At 38.5% G+C, this 20,185-nt stretch overlaps 2 protein-coding genes and 1 non-coding gene across 3 annotated transcripts in view; 2 read left to right on the plus strand and 1 right to left on the minus strand.

The window, feature by feature from the left end:
• The first annotated feature begins 1,273 nt into the window (after positions 1-1,273).
• On the plus strand, positions 1,274-16,170 carry ncf1 (neutrophil cytosolic factor 1). Its single transcript, XM_032575519.1, has 11 exons — positions 1,274-1,409; positions 1,552-1,632; positions 1,722-1,797; positions 7,348-7,513; positions 7,620-7,678; positions 8,009-8,131; positions 12,770-12,877; positions 12,961-13,078; positions 13,457-13,564; positions 15,000-15,160; positions 15,246-16,170. The coding sequence occupies exons 1-11, from the start codon at positions 1,338-1,340 to the stop codon at positions 15,407-15,409; spliced, it is 1,236 nt and encodes a 411-aa protein (XP_032431410.1). The 5' UTR covers positions 1,274-1,337; the 3' UTR covers positions 15,410-16,170.
• A 760-nt stretch (positions 16,171-16,930) lies between these two features.
• On the minus strand, positions 16,931-17,002 carry trnaw-cca (transfer RNA tryptophan (anticodon CCA)). Its single transcript has one exon. It is a non-coding gene; the product is annotated as a tRNA-Trp (tRNA).
• Positions 17,003-19,121: 2,119 nt separating this feature from the next.
• The window catches only part of st6gal1 (ST6 beta-galactosamide alpha-2,6-sialyltranferase 1), a 32,331-nt gene continuing 31,267 nt past the window's right edge, over positions 19,122-20,185 (plus strand). Inside the window, exon 1 of the mRNA XM_032575515.1 lies at positions 19,122-19,414. The gene's annotated coding sequence lies outside the window, so the exon portion shown is untranslated. The remainder of the gene's footprint in view (positions 19,415-20,185) is intronic.

The raw sequence follows: 20,185 nt of genomic DNA on the forward strand, positions 1-20,185 counted from the left end.
TTAATGTTAGTCATCATGCTAGGTTAAGTCATCATGATAAAGTTAGCATTTTGAGAATGCAAAATGAACTTAGTTGGTAACATTGTTGCCTTACAAGAAGAAGGTCCTACGTTTAAATCTCAGCCTGGAGTCTTTGTATTGGGTTTGGGTCTTCTGTCTGTGATCTGTATAGATTTTTTAGTTTTATTTTTTGGTACATTCTCTGGCTGCCTTTTACAGTCCAAAACAGCTATTAGTTTGAGATGTTATGCTTAATTTCCCCTAGGAATGTGTCGTGGCCATTTATGCTAAGGTTTTGTAGTTTATAATTTCTACCAATTTTGTTTTGTTCTTTGGGTAGTTGGGATATATTTAAGTTAATTTAGAATCAAAATTTTTTATTAATTTTTATATTTGGAATTGTTTAATTTACGTGGTTAATTGTTAGACCCTCCCACCAATTTGAGTAATTAAGAACACACCGGGTGCTGGGTGGATTGTTTGGTAAATGTCTGGTGTGGACGGGAGGTTTTGGTAGAATGATTTTTTGACTTAAATGTCGCAGCCTTTCGTTCCAAAAAAGCGAAAAATAAAACTCCAAGAAAGGCTGTGGGTGGTAACAGGTGGCTTGGGATTTGTACGCACTTTGACTTGATTCATTTATTGCAAAAGTAGAAATAAAGGTCTTGTAACTTAGTTGAAATGAAAAATAATCTCAATTTAATGTTTGAAGGTGTAAACAAAACAAGTGTAAATAAGTGTAAATAAGTGTTCAAGTGTTCAAGTGTTCAAGTGATCAAAACATCATTCTACCAAAACTGGCTCTCCAAGTATCTCTTTGTTTGGCAGAGTTTGTTTTGGAGTTCCTCCTTCTCCGTCTCTTGGTTCTTTTTCTCCAAAGCAGCAGCACCGACTTCAGACGACAACCCGGCTTTCTCATTTGTCAGGGTTTCTACCAGAGTCTGGAGCTGCACATTCTTCATCTTAAATTCAATGACTTCACTTTTTCCTGCAGCTCAGCATTTTTAGCGTCAAGAGACTTCCGAGCATTTTTGGCAGAATCACGTTCTAATATCAGATCGTCTCTTTCACTGGTGAATTTTGACTCAGTTTCCTTGAGGTCCTCCTCCAGCCGGCTTGCTTTTTTGGAATGAAAGGCTGCGACAGAATGAGTGTGTGCATGCATGGTTGCTCTCTAACTAACCAGTAGATGGATTTTTTTTTTTCTGAGGGATATTAAATTATGCCACGCCCAAACACAGACAAAGAGGAAATGATTTCTTGTGGTGTGTTGACGACACAGATTATTTAAGCAAAGTTCCTGCAACTCTTTTGACTTCAGTTTTCAGCCCTTCAGCATGGAGGAGATCTACGTCAGGCATGTGGAGCTACTCGGCTTCGAGAAACGCTTCTTTCCAAGTCAGCATTACGTGAGTCAATCTAAAACACAAAATGTGCCAAAAAAGACTTTTTTAAATCTTAAAGTCAGGGTTTAAGGAAAAAATGTTTATTGGTCTTTAGCAAACATTTTTCTAAGGCATTCCTTGTTCATGTGATTAAAATGTCATGCAGGTATACAGGCTGATGGTGAAATGGAGCGATGAGTCAGAGAAGCTGATCTACAGGACGTATCCTGAGATCCACACTTTTCATGTTAGTTCCCCTGAAGTTTGTTGCTAAAGCTCTGCCAAATTTAAAACATGCACAGCTTCTGAAATGTTCCCTTTGGTTTTCCCTTGCAGAAATCTCTGAAGGAAATGTTTCCCATTGAAGCTGGACAAATAGACAAGAGGGACAGAGTAATCCCATCACTGCCAGGTAAAAACCAAACAAAACATAGTTTAAGCATTTAAAGTTGTTAATTATACCCTTATTATAAATTATATATCTCCTGGTGTAGCCACCATTAGAGAATATCAAAATAAGTTCACTGTATGTAAAACCCCCTTGTATTCTGCAATCCTCCTCCAGGAAGCACCTGTGATTAACAAACATGTGGCTGAATTCACTTCCCTTTTTCTTTCATGTACAACTGAGATGAACCAGATGAGCTGCAACTAATGTTTAAATTCACCCAGAGTTGAGAGAAAATAATGCAGAATTTAGCTCAAGGGAGTTTTAGTTCCTACATAAGTTGTTCATGTATAAAGCTTAACTTTTCTGAGATCAGGGTGTTACGATACATTGAATTCTTCATATATCTTCAATATGTTCTGGACAGTTTGGTTTCAGTCTTGATTTTGTTTTAGGGGCCAGTAGATGTGAACTTTTTCTTCTAAAGGAATGTGAAATATTTTAGTTTCACCATCTGCAGCTGGCTATATCTAACAACTGAGCAAAGTCACCATACAAATAAAAAATAATATTTAGTATCATTTAAAGGGCCTGTTTATCTTAGAAATAGACAGCAGGTAATTTTTATTTGTTTTATTCAGAGAACTGAAATTTTAGAGTTTTTCTTCCCTTTTTTTTTTCTACAATAACCGTGTTTGTTAACCTCCTACAGATCAGTACTTCATGAGTACCTCTGTCTCTCTAATCAACAGTCGTTCTATTTAAGATGACTCATAGAGACTCAGATAATCTTCTCAGAACAAGGCCATTTGTATTAAAAAATGTCTACTTTGATTAATGACTAATTTAGAATAGAATAGAATAAACCTTTATATCCTCTGAGGGAAAATTCTTACATACCAGCAACAAAGTGACGTAAGTGAGATGAAGCATGTAAATTTACACAAAACTTACAATATAAAAATGAAAGCAGAACATAATCCATAAAGATGGCAAAAGGACAGCATATGAAAATACTTTGTCAATATTTAAAAAATATCCAACAATATTGTTCATTTTGAGGTTCAAACGTGAATTGGAATTTACCATTGCTAGAGATACGACATTTTTCCCGATAATGATAAATGCCCATCCCTCTGTTTTGCTGTAGTTATCCTCATTAATAATCCTCACCTTTGATGAAAATACTGAACTAAAAGAGTTTCAAATGTGTTCAAAATTTATTCGGCATTAGAACTAAACTAGAATAGTGTCATGTGATGCGTTATGAGGTGGTGAGGCAGACTCAGAGGACCCAGGTTGGTGTGAGGAAAATGATGATTTAATGATGTCTGAAATATCCATCCATCCATTTTCTTACACCCTTGTAACTAGAGGGGTCAGGAAGGGTGCAGGTGCCTATCTCCAGCTAACGTTCCGGGTGAGAGGAGGGGTACATTTTGGACAGGTCGCCAGTCTGTCGCAGGGCAATGTCCGAAATACAAAAATCCAAAATCCAGGCAGCATAGATTGAGCAAGAAGACTAAGGCTCAAAAACTGGTAGCAACTGGTCACACTAGACCAGGTGTGTCAAACTCCAGTCCTCAAGGGCCAGTGTCCTGCAACTTTTAGATGTGCCTCTGCTGCACCACACCTGAATTGAATAATTAGGTCATTAGCAAGGCTCTGGAGAACTTATCTACACAAGGAGGAGGTAATTAAGCCATTTCACTCCAGTGTTTTGTACCAGTGGCACATCTAAAAACTGCAGGACAGCGGCCCTTGAGGACTGCAGTTTGACACCTGTGCACTAGACATCTGACGGCAGGCAAGACGACAGACTTGACTCAACAACTAGACAGCGAGACAGATTAGACAAGGGCCTGACAGAGAACAAGAAAGAGATAAGACATAAGAGATAAATCTTCATTGTCATTGTCACAAGGACAACGAAATTTAAAAGGTGCCATCAGTCAGTGCATATGCTTAAAAACAAAAAATAACTGTCTCACAATTCACACACAATGTAAGAATTAACAAATAACTGGTAAAAAAAATAAATAAATAAATAAGAACAGCCACATTCTCACATACATCATTTATGATGATTAATGGTTGTTTTCGATTGCATTTAGTTTTGTTATTGCTATCGGGTAAAAACTGTCTCTGAGACAGTTGGTTCTTGTTCTGGTTGCTCTGTATCTTCTGACTGAAGGCAGCAGTGTGAACAGAGAATGTCCGGGGTGAGAAGTGTCCTTTGTGATGTTTTGTGCTTTTCTTAGACAGTGGTCGCTGTGCAGGTCCTCCAGTGAGGGGAGAGGGCAGCCAATGATTTTTTGGGCTGTATTCACAACCCTTTGGAGAGCTTTCCTTTGAGCCGTAGTGCTGCTGTTATACCATACGCAGATACAGTAGGTCAGTATGCTCTCTATGGAGCACTTGTAGAAGGACACCAGCAGCTTCTCCTTGATGTTGTTCCTCCTGAGAACCCTCAGGAAGTACAGTCTTTGCTGGGCCTTTTTTATCAACTCGAAGGTGTTCATGTTCCATGTGAGGCCCTGCTCAATGTGGACCCCCAGGAAATGGAAATCAGCTACCCTCTCCACACATTTTCCCCCAATGGTTAGTGGTGTAATGTCCGTTTTATTCCTCCTGTAATCTATTATGAGTTCTTTTGTCTTTGAGTTGTTGAGGAGCAGATTGTTCTCCCTGGACCACTGCAACAGCTGCTCCACCTCTCCCCTGTAGGTGGACTCGTCGCCTCCTGAGATGAGCCCCACCACTGTGGTGTCATCAGCAAACTTGATGATGGTGTTGCTGTGGTGGGCAGAGGTGCAGTCGTATGTGTACAGACAATCTTGTGAAACCAGACCTCTTTCTTATGATTTCCAAAAAGGATACAAGTTAAATGAACATCTGGGTGTATTTTTTAGTAATATTTATTATATTTGATTCAGACTGAACATTGATGCCTCTGATGTTTGGTGAATTGATCTATATCATACAGGAAGCTCTTTATGGCTGCAGGCAACTATAATGGCATAGCTCAGTACTTCTGCTTTCCATTTGCATCTGAACTGTCCTTAAAAATCATTTGGGACATAGTGAAAACAGATTTATGTCATTATTTACTCAGAAATGCATATCTTTGGCTCCTTTCTTCCTCCATCTTGTTGTGTTTTGTTAAGGAAAAATGATTATTTTTGTGCTTAATACAGTTAATCTTACGACATGTGTAAAAGGTATATTCAACACTCTTATTTGGAACAGCTTTGTGTCGAGCATTTGGGATTGAGCAGATGAGCAGGCATTCAGACATGTGGGGCCTCCCTGCTGAGGCCACGAAGCCATAAAATTAGCATTCCCGGCAGGGCAGAAGCACTGGATAGATTTCACAGGTATCTGTGAGATTTTATCTCAGGATTGTTCTGTACTCGGGATGGCCGTGGGACCACAGGGGGTCAGGACGCCCTTTTGTTTTGCCAGAAACCAGATGGCCCTTTGATCTTTGCCGTAAATTAGGGGGAGTTCCCAAGTTTCTCTGAGTGCCTAAGGGAGTTTCCAGTTGGTCAACTAGAGGAACGCCTTGAGTGCATATATTAAACAGAAGAAACACGCCTATAGTATAAAACTTCGTGTCAGCACTAAAAATTTAGAGAGCGGCCAACATTTTGCCTTTTTTACATCGGCTCTCTCCAAAGATGCGTCTTTGCCTTTTTGTTCGTCTTTGTTTTGTGTTTGTCTGTCTTCCCCTTGTCTGTCTTTATTTTTATGAGAAAAATGCATATCTCTGTTCCTCTGCAGTTTTGTTGTTGATTGCTTTGTATGAGATTAAACTCTGTGATCTGTGACGTCAACGCGCTTTGTTGTTGTTTCACTTTAGCAGCACGCCACTCGCTGAGGACTCGGAAGTTTAAGGAGGAAAGAGCCAAACGTTTTGTCCAAAGTTAACATTAAATTATCCTCTTTTAACAGTTTCTTTCCAATAAAGAGAGCAAAGCTGTCATTTTCCTCAAAATATCAAATTTGCTGTTTATGTATTCCATAATTATCAAGAGCTCTGACCATATTTGATAGTTATGAGCAAAAATGCATGATTGCTGCATCTAATCTTCTTAAATGACAAGAAAAGCGAATAGGTTACTCAGTTATATAAGCTATTAAGATTTAGAGTAGGTCAAAATGTCTCGTCAACATGTTTAAATCCTACTTTTAATGCATTTTACTGAAGCAGTTTAACATCATTCTGAGTCTATTGCAAAGGCTCAGAACCAAAGAGTCAGAAGTAGATTGATGATGAATATTAAAGGCAACATTTGTATATATTAGAAAGAAAATTAGAATTTAAATGTTACATGTACAAAATATATTGCACTGTTAAAATAGGGTAAAAGCAAAGTATAGTGAGTCTTGACAAACATATGGAGAAAACTGCTCCTGTATTGCTGCTCTCTTTTGAAAACATATTTCTTCTTTTGATACATTTTAATTTAAAGACATAAAAGAAATGAGAAAGAATTAAATGCAGGGATGATGCTGGATTTGACAGAAAAGAGATATCATGCTGTCGCAGTTAAATTGTAGCCTTCCCCCCATCTCCTATCGTTTTTACTGCAGACAGAACAAAAAATAAATATATAAGAGAAGTGAAATTAACTGCTGAGCATAACCGAAAATATGCAGACTGTGTTATTTCTATAGTATTTGTGGGCATTTCCCATGTTTCAGGTGTTGCAGTTTCAGTATTTGGCCACTCTAGGAACGTGCAGGTTATCACTGTTGTCTTGGTTTTGAGTTCCTGTTTAAACATTCAGGACATTTTCTGGTTTAAAAAACAGAACTAAAGCTTTACACATTCCCCTTGTGAAATGTTACCAAACTGGTGGTTGCAGAATGGAAAAGAAGAAGCAGAAAGAGAATTCAGTCCTGGTGCAAACTGCAGCTTGCTGCTAAACTTTCATCACTCAGAGCCTAAAACAGCTGGAGAGCAATGTTTCAAATAACTCTTTGTTTCTTTTGTTGCAACAGCCCATTTTTTTAGAATTAAATAGGATTTTTTTGCTAATAGAAAATGCTGTTCAGACTTTTGCGAGGTTCTGGTCATGAAAAGCATAGTTTCAGGTCTTATTTTATCTCATTTTTCCAGCAAATGTGTGTTCACTTATAGCAATCTCTGAAGTTTCCTCATTAAAGTGGCCATCACAGAAGTGGAAAGGTGCTATGTCACTGAAAAAGCTCCATACCCTCCTATCCCAACCCAAATCGCTTTGGGACTCTGCTTCAAATTTTTCAAGAAATATCTGCAACATTGATTCATCTGAACACATGCCACATTTTAACTGTGTAACGGTCTAACTTGGATGCCCCTGAATTTCTTGCAAAGCTTATAATAAGGAGGCAAATATGACAAATCTTAATGCAGGTCTGTCTTATGAATCTAGCTTGCCCGAAATTCCTCCAGATTCCTTGTTTGGCTTAAAGTGCAACTCCATTCCAGTATTTCTTTGAGGAATATTGTTAATATGTTCAACTACAACATGGACAACTCTGATCATCTTTAAACCTCACCAGAGAGTGGTCTGTTTGTCTCCTCAGCCCCACGGTGGGTGGAAAGCCAGAAGTCCAGAGAAATCAGGAAGATCACCTTAGCCGAGTATTGTGAGTCTCTCATCAACTTGCCGGCTCACATCTCCCGCTGCAAACATTTGTCCTCCTTCTTCAAGGTCCGACCCGAGGACGAAAACCCACCTGCACCAAACACGTTAGTATACATCACTCACAGACACAAATCAGCACCAAAGAATGTTTTTTTTGTTGTTTTTTAACTTTGGAAAAAAACACATAAAAACAGAGTACTCTTCCTACAGAATGAAAAGAAATGACACGTTTGTGGAGTCCAGGGAGCTCACCAGAGCCACTGCTTCAGGTAGGTTTTAATTCAACTGCTTTAACAGAAAATCTTTAGAAAGTTTCTGAACTACAACTTTTATTCACTTTTATTACTGACAGAGGAATCTCAGTTATTTTTAAAGGGTGAATTTGAGCATCTTTGCACGTATGAAGTCAAAACACATAAAAACAAACTGACTGATTTATGACCAATCTCTTGATGACAACAGTCTTTTGGTTTAATGATAATTTAATTTAGTTTGAAAGACAATAAAAAAATACATGGGACTAGATGTTTTTTGGTCTCTCAAGTCAGTCAGATTTTGCAAGTGTTAGCTAACAGGAACCACAATCTTTCGCCCTGCAGAAATTTCTGGACCCATCATCCTGGACACCTACAGAGTCATTGCAGACTTTGAAAAGACGTCGAAACATGAGCTCAACCTCTACACCGGAGACTTTGTGGAAATCGTGGAGAAAAATCAGAATGGTGAGAGAAGCATCAAAGTGTTGGAGTATGAACACGCCTAAAAGTTACAGAACATTAGCAATTGAGGACTGGAGTATGACATTCCTGACATAGAAAATGTGAAAAGGGGAATGGTCAAATATCCTCCTCTCTGTTTGCTCTAGCTCTATTTTGTGGTCAATGTTATTTCACTATTATTTTATTAATGTGGGTTGTCACTTTGGATAACCTGACTTCCCATCAAGCTATAAGAATGGAGGAAAACATGCTAACAAAATGCCTCAGACCTGCAGCCCATAGGTGGTTCTAGAGGTTGGTGAACGTGGCTCTTTGGCTCACTTATATATTAAATGATAAAATATTGCCCTATTTTTTGTTTCATTCTTTTTTAATTGTTTTATAGGCTGCAATTTATTCACACATCAGGAAGGAATAATAACATTAGGGAGGCAACAAAAACCTAAATACCATGATGATTTGAATTTAATTACTGTATTTTATAAGCGCATGAATAAGGGAGAGTAGTATGGACATATTAAACCTGGAGGGTCGGGGGGTGGAGGTGGGGGGGCGCCAATGACATGTTCGCATACACCTCAAAAAGTATGCAGTTGCGCCCCCTGGTGCCGCGTAATTGTGGCACAGCTAATATGTACATGTGATTATATACACACCTTGATCACCTTAAAATAATCAAACCTGTTTGGAGTTAATCTGCTTATCCAACCCTGTTTTCTTTATTTTTTATTGAGAATGAAATTACCCCACAGATACATTTCATGCGCTCCGGTGCACAGACCAATGCGTTACATCTTTATGAGACAAAAACTGAAGAAAATAACTATTTACATTCGAGTGAAGTTTTCACGTCTTTTTACTTTTATTTTCTTTATTTTGTCTGCGTGTTATGTTATTGTCTGAGGATACATGCGGTTCAGTTTCATCGTTTATGTTTAAACAGTAAAACATTAAAATCATGAAAAAAAAAACATCGGGTTTGATGCTTCTTGGTCTAATTAACTGAATGTCATCAGATTTCAGTATTTAGGTGAAGTGTATTTATGGGAATTTTGACGCTTTGTAGTTTGATATTGTCCACAGAAAACGTTTGCGTGGCTGTCGAACATTTTCACGCCAGCGAAAAAGTGTGCGTATATTTACACAAACTTTGACGCAAAGTTGATTTTTGTACATGCCGACTTGTGCAATATGGCGCCGCACATTTTTTGTGCGCACACATGCTTTATGCATGAGGCCCCTGGTCTTTTCTTGTGTATTATAACAATACAAATATGTATTATAACAATACAAATATGTATTGTTATAAATACAATACATATTTTGTATTTATAAAATACAAAATATATTTGTATTTTATAAATACAAAACACTGTATTTATAAAAGATATCAACATTTTTCCTACACAGAAAGCCCTAACAAATTAATGTAGAAAAAAATAAACAGTTTCTCTTCACAATATTTATTTATTTACCAATAAATCAGTATTATTTGTTCTTTAAATTGCCATTTATATTTTTCGGTCTCAGGAGATGATTGAGGGATGAAGAGACGCTGATGCCTGGTTCTTCTAGGTTCTGACGGTCCGCAGTGTTCCTCTCCTGACCCATTCTGTCTGATATCACACAGACAGAATGGGTCTGTCGGTGTGTCGTCACTGAATATCGCCGACACATTTTCTGTTTAAATCGCCCTTATTTAACTTCACTGAAATTGTTCAGCCTGGAATGTGTGTCTTCCTACTTACGTCTGTATTTTTGACAGAGGTTTTGCTTCTAAGGACAGTGGAGAATCAGTGGACATTTTAAAAAGACGCGGGTTGATAGCAGCTCACCGCGGCAGCGTAGTGTCCGTTTCTAGGCAACGTGACAACAGCGTCAGTTCGTGGAGGTTGGGGGGCGGGGGTCCTATTTAGCTCCCGCTACGACAATTTAGTTGACCTTAATATTTCCTGTGTTATGTTTTGGTAATTATTGTTGAGATCTAATTATTGTTGAGATCTAGTTATTGTTGAGACAGGTGTGTGTGTGTGACAGGTGTGTCTGATAGACACACCTGTCACACACACACACCTGTTTATCTATCTATAGAAATACGGAACAAATTGCTCCCGGTATCGGTTCAATACGGGACACAACAATTAATAGTCAAATACGAGACGAAATACGAGACAAACCCGTAGTTTATGGGACGGGTGGCAACCCTAACAAAACAACAGCCACCTGTCATTTTATCCTAGCTTAAGCTAACCTGAATATTTACAGCCCTCCTGTTGATACACTAACATTACTTACCTATTGTCTTTCAACCACTTTGAAAAGCTTTTCTTCATCCCTCCACCATCTGCATCCCTCCCCTTCTTCCTTATTCTGTTTTCTGCCCCGGAGTTTTGTTTTGTTTTTTTCTGCCGCCCCATCTTTAGCTCTATGTTATCGAGTGCACTACTACCATTCAAATTTAAAAGACAAAAAAAAAAAAAAGCGCCTCAGCGCGTTCTCGAAGGGGCGCGTGTCCAAGCTACCTGTATGTGTGTATGGGGGCGACGAGAGGGGTAGTGAAAGAACAGGGGATAGGGGTTTCCTCTGATCATTTCATGCATGCTCAAACAGTTGTTAAATACAGAAAATGCCTACGAGAAAAAATTTCCCCACATCGTTATGGCGCCCCCTCTAGTGCAGCGCCCCTATGAGTTGCGTGCATACCCACTTTTTGCGCCACTGCGCGGCACAACGTAATTGTGGCTCAGCGCTTTGGCTCTGATGGAGAACATCGCCAATGCAGGATTCAGAGGGATCGATTGATCAGAGATCATATTGATCTGCTGGGAAATGTTGAAGATGGTTTATTAGCGTTTAGATTTCCTGGACTAATCATCCTGGAGCTCCGAGCAGAACTTATAGAAGGAGCAGTGTGGTACCGGTACCGGTCCTGCAGTCATCCTTCAGTTGAGCCGCCCGCTTAGTGAATGTGCCTTTATGGACAGAAATCATCTCTATTCTGTAAATGTACAATTTCTGCATATTATTCTATTTAGAATACACGTCCACATTCCCACTCAAAGGACTCTCTGACACGCTGTCATTCTTTAAATCCCTGCTGGACGCGCTACTGTTCTAACGGACATTTGCGCGATCTCTTTATTTATTTATTTAATTTGGATTTTTTTTTTCTTTAAAATATATTATTTTTGTTTTCGTGAAGTGACCTTGTGACCTGAAAGCACATTATACATAACATATAGGATTATTATTATTATTATTATTATTATTATTATTATTATTATTATTATTATAAATACTTATACTTCTACAAACAAGGACGTTGTCAGGTGGCAGATTTCCGGGTATTTATACTAATTTACATATGTATTTAAGGGTGGCGACAGGGCGGACGAGCAGCTTCGCTCTATTTCCCGCAAATTATGATTTATAAAGGAAAGGTGCGCAGCCACGTGCGTACGCTCAGCTTTATGCATCCGGGTTTTTTTGTGTGTGGCGCACTTTTCTAAATTTTTCCGTATGCCAAGTTTTAGTGTGAAAACTGCGCACTCTTTTATGCATGAGGCCCCGGGTGAGCTAATATTGGCAAGAGACGGTTACACAAAGTATTAACAGCAAGTATACTGTATCAACTACTGCTTGCATTTTTGTGTTTACAGGATTTCATGGGGGACTTAAAAGTCGTGAAAAGTCTTAAATCTGAGGATTTTAATGTGGGTTTTTTTGTGATAAACCCGTGTATATTTATGAAGTTTTGCCATGAAAACAAAGTCAATTTGCTTTTTTCAGCCAAAACAAAAACACCAAGTTATTTTGTTAAATAAGTTATTTAACTTACTCAAATATTAAATAAGGTCATTATGGTAACTTAGTTTTTAATAGTTCCTGATCCGTAGGTCTTAAATTTAAATTACAGTGGTCTTAAATATGACTTACCTAATCCCCTTTTAAAATACATATTTCTTATCAGTGGATTCTTCCCCTAATGAAAATGCTCAAAACATTGGCTTAAAACATACATTGGACATACCTAACATACATACATTGGCTTTAAAAAAAAATTCAGTATGAGATTATTCTGCTGAATTAATAGATTACTGATTATTAAATAATGCTCTTTCTAAATGTAAAAGGACAAAATATTTTCTTATAGACTGAAAAAGATGAGATTGCACATAAACTTTAAGGGCAGTTTCAAAGAAACAGTTTAAGTTGCTTCTCAGAACTTTATTTCAGTTCCACTTTTCTTGAGTCAGTCATCTGAATGCTGTTCTCCTACCAACTTATTTTATTTCATTTTAAAAGAGTAGTACATTTTCTTGAGCTCTTCTGCCCTTATTTTCTTTTGTTACAATGTGCAAACATGACATTCACTAACACATTTTCAGCTTCTTCAAAGAACAAAATGTTACAAAATATACTTTTTAACTCCTTAACCTTCACCATCATAATCTAATCCAAGCAATTTTTAATAATATTAACAGTAGTAAATGTGTTTAGATTAACATGATGTTGTTGTTCTTTTACCACATTTACAGGTTGCAAAGAATATATTTGCAACTTTATTTCAATGGGGTGTTACTTGTAAGGTAGTTTCAATGTGTTTTTGGGTTGTTATGAAGTTCCTGCTGTTGGTTTCAGGTTGGTGGTTCTGTCAGTGTGAATCCAAACGAGGCTGGGTCCCTGCTTCCTACCTGGAACCCCTCGATGGACCGGAGGAGGCAGAGGAACCTGAACCGGACTATGAAGGTAAAAGATGTGTTACTTACTGCCACGAACAGCATGGTGGACATTCAGAGTGCCTGTTTTCTGACAGATGTTCGTCTCTGCAGGAGAACTGCATGTCATCATCCAAGCATACCAGGCAGAGCAGGAGGATGAGATTTCTCTGGAGGTGGGAGACACCGTGGAGGTCATTCACAAACTGCTGGATGGGTGGTGGGTCGTCAGGTAAAATCTGAGCAAACTGTTCTAGTTGTCTCTTTTAGTTTTTCCATTCAGTTTTTGTCCAGACCTCACCATTTTCTCTATTGGTGTGCTAAGAAACCTTTTGATATAGTTCTGAAGTTTTCCTTTCAACATTAGGCATGGTTTCTACAATAAACCAGTCAGGATGTCGCTGATTTGTATATCAAACATCTTTTCGTGTCATGTAATCAGATGCAGATGCAGAAAAACTTTTTTACAACTGATTAAATACCATACTTCTACTCCTTAGGAACAGACAGTTAATGTATACCAGCATTTGTGTGGAGAGAGATTCTTGCATAAAATGTTTTTAGTTTGTTTAACCATTTTAAAATGATTTTTTTGTTATTTATTTGCCAGAAAAGGAGACGAGACTGGTCATTACCCTTCCATGTTCCTGCAGAAGTCTGACAGTAAAAATGAAACTGACAGGACAAACCTGCGAGGACAGAGACCTCCACCTCGCAGGTATGCAGATGGTCATGTGTTTTTAAGCTGAACTTCATGGTGTAAGATTAGAATAATTTCTTTGAAATCCTTTCTGAGAAATAAATGAATGAAGCTGCAACTCATTAAAACAGGAAGAGGAAGGTTTGTTCATAATTCATCTGTTGTCATCTGTGGCTTTTCTTGTGCCACTTCTGAATAAAGGGAAGTGGCTTTCCTTTTTCACTTCTCCACACACAACTTTTTCATCAATTGATCTTATAAAGACATTAGACTGGGCTCAGATTTGTACCTATTTGAGGGTATTGTGGTGACCTCTACTATTTGCATATTTTACACTGTAGTTTAACCGTTATTTTTGGTGTAGCAACCCAAGTACATCACTACCCCCCTTTTAGACCTCTTTAAAAACTTCCTGGATTCACCCCTGCTCAGTAGCTTAAACCTTACTTAAAGATTAAACACAGCAGGTTTGACGAACCATAATAAATATCGTTATTAATTTAATCTCTCATAGGAGTCTGTTTCTTTCTGATTTTTCTCACTTTTGTTCTGTTTTTGTCCTGCAGTACAAAATTCACTAAATATCTCAAATCCAAGAATCTGCCACTCTGAGCATCACCGTGATGCACAGCATTGATTGTGTTCATGTGATCAGAATTTGCTTTTCCCCTCAACGGCACCAGAACCTGCTGCGCAAACTCGAATATGTTTGCTTCTATCTTATTACTTGTGCAACAGCAGCTTGCTTGCTTCACTCCCACCTTTGCGCCACAATTCTCTGAGCTTGGAAATGGCGCAAAGTGCACCGACGTGAAATAATGTAGAAAACAGAAATACAGAGACCTGTTGAGGAAAGCTGTTATAATCAAAACAGATTTTATTCCTAAATGATTCAAATCCATCTATCACCTAAAGCACAGGTGTCAAATTCCAGTACTGCAGGGCCACTGCCCTGCAACTTTTAGATGTGCCTCTGCTGCACCACACCTGAATAGAATAATTAGGTCATTGGCAAGGCTCTGGAGAACTTATCTACACAAGGAGGAGGTAATTAAGCCATTTCATTCCTAGTGTTTTGTAGCTCTGTCACATCTAAAAACTGCAGGACAGTGTCCTATCAGGACTGGAGTTTGCCTAAAGTCTCTCCGCCTCTTGTAGGGCTAGCTTAAAATTTGACATCCTGCACAGCACGTTACACTGCTTTTGTCAACACTTACACTCACTGAAGGCAGCAACATCTCTTTTTCAAGGTTTGAAACGCTGGCCTGTTAGCATAGGCTTCTGTTGCCTTTGATTACTCATAAAAGACACTTGAAATTCCTTTTTGGATCAAAAACAGCCCGTCGAAAAAGTGGTACAACTGGACTGTGTCAAAGAGCTGCTTGTGGCTCGAGAGTCACAGGTTCACCACCCCTGATCTAGACTTACCTTCTATCTTCTGTATCTATCTTAGGTCCACCATCAGAAATGCCAAAAGCATCCACAGCAAATCCAGGCAGAAGCTAAGTCAGGACGCCTATCGCAGGAACAGTAGGCGTTACTTGCAGCAGAAAGGTGTCACCCCTCCAAAACAGAACTCTGGGAAGGTCCCACTGAAGGAGAGGAAAAATGAGGGTAATAAAGAACAAGCTTTGATATTTGCAGCTGGTACAATCTGAATGGCGCCACATAATCTCTGTCTTCTGTATTCATTCAACAGACAACATTCCCGAAGTGTCTGAATCCAGTTCAGAGAGTGAACTGAAGAAAGAAGCTCCAGTCATCCCACCGCGGCCCAGCCCGGAGCTCATCCTGGAGCGCTGCACCGACGGCACTCGCAAGAAAATGAGCATTCATAAGTCGCGCTCCAGCTCTTCCAGTTAGCACCAGGATTATCAGGGAGGAGATGTTTCTTTTCAGCGCTTAAAGTCAAGATGTGGTGATCTGTTTGCTTCTCATCACAGCACTTCTGATGTATTAGACTTTTAATTTTGTAGCTTCTAGCAAACACATTTTCAGGGGCAAACTTTTAGAGAAACTATAGCTTCACGCTGACTGCACTGTGCTGTTTTATTTTTTTTCTCACCCAAAACTTGTATAGTATTTAGTTCTGCATCCCACAGACCTCATTCTAATTTTAAGTGGCCTAAATATATTTTTAGATTGCATGAGTTAATTCGGCCTACTCTCATTTTGACACAGAAACAAACTCAGTTTTTAACTCCATTTTTCTTTATTTGCCTTTATTCAAGACTAAACAAATACGCTAAGAAAATACATGAGGGATTAAATGTTACTTCATCTTGTGTTTTTGTAAGCTCTGCTTTTATTTATTTGCTCAATAAATTTCTGAAACAATGAAACAAATTAACACTGTAGAGTGTAAAACAGGGAGGAAATTTTGTGTTCAGTTACTTCAGTTTTCTTTATTTTCCAAATGCCAAATGAATTTAGTCATTAAGAATGAGATAATTTATTGCAGAAACTTTATTATAAACAGAACAAAGGCATTTAATCTTTTGCTTAAAAATGTAAAAGAGCTTGTGGTTTTGGTTTCTTTTTTGTGGTTTATAACCTAAATTGGCAAAAGGATAGGGAAAATAATTCTAGAATTGCTGCTGCTCAAAAAAACACATGTTGGAGTAGCTCTGTTATGTTAGTTATTTTTTCCTGTGTCTAGACTTTTGTTCATTTGTCAATTTTTTGGCTAAGGAATTTCATGCTTGGACCATTAGTCCCTCAGGTATTGAATGCTATCCAGCAGGAAGAATATTTGCTCTTACTGTTTTACTTTTGGATAGCTATGATAGTTAAACATGGCTGCAAGTGATTGTTTTTGGTACTGGGAGCAGCCGAGTTGCCATTCAAATTCTCAAATAATACCTGAACTACGACCAGAAAACCCAGATGAAGTGAAAATAAGTCATCATGGATGCGAGGCATCTAAAAATAGAGCCAGACAAAGATTTATAGAGGACCAGCAAAAGCAAATGAAGTGGATTGGAAGTGCTTGCCAACAACTCGTGGTGTCAACCAGAACATGTTATTGAAGAATGTTGTCTCTGCAGTTTGGAAAGTGAGCTGTTAGCATGTCTCAAGACTGGACCCTCTGTTAGAGCAGAAACTTAAGATTCATTGCATTTACTGGAGCTCCTACCTGCTCAGAACATTATCATCAAATCTTTAACATACTTGAATGATATAAGTAACGGCAACATTTAATTTCCCTTGGAGATAAGGTATTTTTTAATTTAATGGAATTGCTAAGAAAGTTATAAGGTGTCTTATCCCTAATCTGTTGTGCTTGGTTTTCCAACATTTATCATAAATTATACTAATGTAATATTTATCACTGTATTATAAATTTCTTAGTGTTTTTCAAAATATTAAAGGGACAAAAAACAATGACCCCGACGTGATTTGAACACGCAACCTTCTGATCTGGAGTCAGACGCGCTACCGTTGCGCCACGAGGTCCTGTCCAAATGGTCTTCGTAAATCTCTATATGAAGAAAAGGAGATCTCGTGTTTATCTGAGATGTTATTTTGATTGTAAACATTGCTCCGTGTCTATTTGAAATGCTGGAAGACAACATTCGACTTAACCGTGCGCTGGTTTTGGGCAGCTTAAAACTATCGGCATTGGCAAGTCAAAGAAACTAGTTATTTAAAAAAAAAGCTGAATTCTGTCTGAGTATTATTGAATAAAGGTTTACAGACAAGTGACAACAAATGCCTACTAGCGTTACTTTTTCTTAAACGGAAAAAATACCAGGTATTTTCTGTCGTGAATACATGCACAGCCAATGAATGGTTAGCTTAACACGTAACCGTCCTACAGTGTACATTTTAGGACATCCTCGGATCTCAGGAAAACATCCTTACTCAGCAGAACAGACGGCCTCAGATAGCAGATCAATCGACAGAAACCCTTCAGATCTATACATCCAAAGAACGTAGTCTTAGATAACAGATAAAGCGACAGACACCCTTCACATCTATACATCCAGACGATAAATGTCTTAAAGTCCCGTTTGGTCAAGTGGTTAGGATTCGGCGCTCTCACCGCCGCGGCTCGGGTTCGATTCCCGGTGAGGGAATTTCTTTTCACAACTCGATTGACCTGAAAAATGTTGACTAGAATGTAATCTACAGATATAACGTTTCGAACTCCATATCTGTATATTTGCATCAATGACTTTTTTGTATAACTGCATTATATGCTTAATTTCACTGACCGTCAAACAAAAGCTATGTAACTGCTGATGAATGGTCCACAGCTACATCAGAATCTGCTATTTAAATCTAAAGTTTTACGAATCCCAAAATATTAAAAGTTTTGAGGGAATTTATTCAAGCACCGACAACAGACATGCCAAATGTGAGAAGACCGATGTTTCTCGTGTGTATCTCCATCCTCACCCCTGTTCTGCAGATTGCTTGTCTTGATTTACAGCAATGGAAGACTGACAAGCTGGGGGATTTAGAATAAGCCGGACGTAAAGCTGAATGCCTTCAAAATAAAATAAAATAAAGTATATTGGTAAAAATATATTTATGGTATAAATTTGCAAGACTGTCACCTCTAATTTCAGTCCATTTTTTCCATTCATGTGCAGAAGCATAAATATTTTGTAACTTAACTCGAGTCGAGCAAATCTCAATCTCGTTGTAATCTGTTGATGACAATGACAATAAATCTTATCTTATCTCTTATCTTATCTTAAATTTAATTGGCTGAAACTAAGCTAAGCTACAAAAACATAGCCGAAACATGACTGGAATTTATCCTTAATTAAACGCATTTCCCCTCACAGTGTGGTGTTCAGAATCAGAATCCTTAGTATTTCAAAGAAAATGTAGATGTGGATAGTGGGAGAGACAAACTTCACAAAGACTCCAGCAGATGTTCAAAACCAGGTGCTTCCTGCTGCAAACATCTGCATCACTCCACTGCCAAGGACAAGATTAAGTTAGCTGAGTTTGATTTATAGAGTTGCTGGACTCAATCTTAAAAATCCTTTAATCTGGATGTCACCACTTATTGGAAGTCTACTGGGGACTTCTGTCATGTTGTCATGGATCTTCCTGATCCACATACAGAATCAGTGCAGGACACAGAAAGAAAGATTTAAAGGAGCTTATTTACAATAAAATAAGAAAACATGCACAGTGAAGGAAGGCTTCACAGAATATTCACCCATTCATGCAAACATTTACACGCTGTTCATGGCAAGCTACTGGAAAGATACTGGACAGCGAGGCACAGCTGCCTTGGGGTGGTCTGACGGAATCAATGCCATGCACCGGCAGCACTTGACCCTCTGGCCACCACCAGCAAGAGAGGTGAGTGAAGTTTCTTGCCCAAAGACACAACGATGGAGGCAGATGGAGCAGGCGCTCTGTGATAACTGTCCCTGCTGTTACACAAAGCTGTTGGATGGTAACTGTTTTTCTGTTCATCCTTAAAATTAATGAATAGTTTAGATTTTCTTTTTTTTTTTTAATTATTTTCATTAGCCTGACTCTTTAGGGGTGACGACTGACAGTAATTCCGCAAAAATAATTTTATTCTGAAAATCCTCTGGGAAACACATTTACTCCTTGCTCCTGCTTGCCACTCTGTCCTGCAGTAGCAGCAGGCAGTGCGGTAATACAGAAAGCTTGGAGGATAAGGACCCGAAGTTCCCTCGGCCTCGTTCCTCCAAATGCCAACACCGGACTCCGAGGGAGAACTCGGATAGCACACCAGGACAGCGGGGCGGCAGGTCGGGACACTCAGCGAGAACATGGCGGCTACGACGACAACAACAACGACCTGCTCTGTCCCGTGGCGTCAATAAATCAAAGAGACCGCGCGACATAACGGACGAGCATCTCTTAACCCGGGTCAGCGAAAAATAACACAACCTCTAATAGAATGATAGATTTAGTACTCATTATTTGTCTGTCTCCCTGTGCATTAGATTTAATATCTAAAGCTTATTTTACTGTATGGAAAAATTGTCCTAATTATTACCGTATCACTGTTACTGTCTAGAAATATATAATTTCTTATCCATCCTACTACCTCAGTAAATCCTTTACTGTGTGTGTCCTCATCCGCAATTTAATTCACATCCTTGTGGATGAAATTGCGCGCAAGAACTCTTCAACCTTGAAGTATGTCGTATTTTGCATAGAAAAAAATAGATGAAAGGAAAGGACCTACTCCGTATTATTATTATGGGATTATGAATCCCAATAATAATCTGTCTTTTCCTTTACCTCCAGGTTTGTGAAACATAAACTGAACAGTGAGCAGTTATCTGATTTGCTCACTTTCCTAATTTAATCTGAATGGTGGTGAACCTTCCTTTTTTATGCATTAGCTGCATCATCAGTATTGTTGACAACTTATAATTATACATTGATGCCCAGTTTTCACTCTGGAGAAAATGGGCATTAAGACTTCACATGCATTCTTGTAGATACGTCAGCAATCATTCACATATTAAACTGAAATATTTTAGAGTAATCTTTATTGCATCATAGACGAGTGCTGGGTGTCAGGAATTTACTGTATGTCTCCTACAGTATTTTGCATAAGTATTTATTATTGTTGTTTTGAACCTTTTCTCCTTTTGTTTCAACCACAGACCTGAATATTTTTCATTCAGG

This window comes from Xiphophorus hellerii, chromosome 11 (assembly GCF_003331165.1).
Source record: "Xiphophorus hellerii strain 12219 chromosome 11, Xiphophorus_hellerii-4.1, whole genome shotgun sequence".
Classification (NCBI taxonomy): Eukaryota; Metazoa; Chordata; class Actinopteri; order Cyprinodontiformes; family Poeciliidae; genus Xiphophorus; species Xiphophorus hellerii.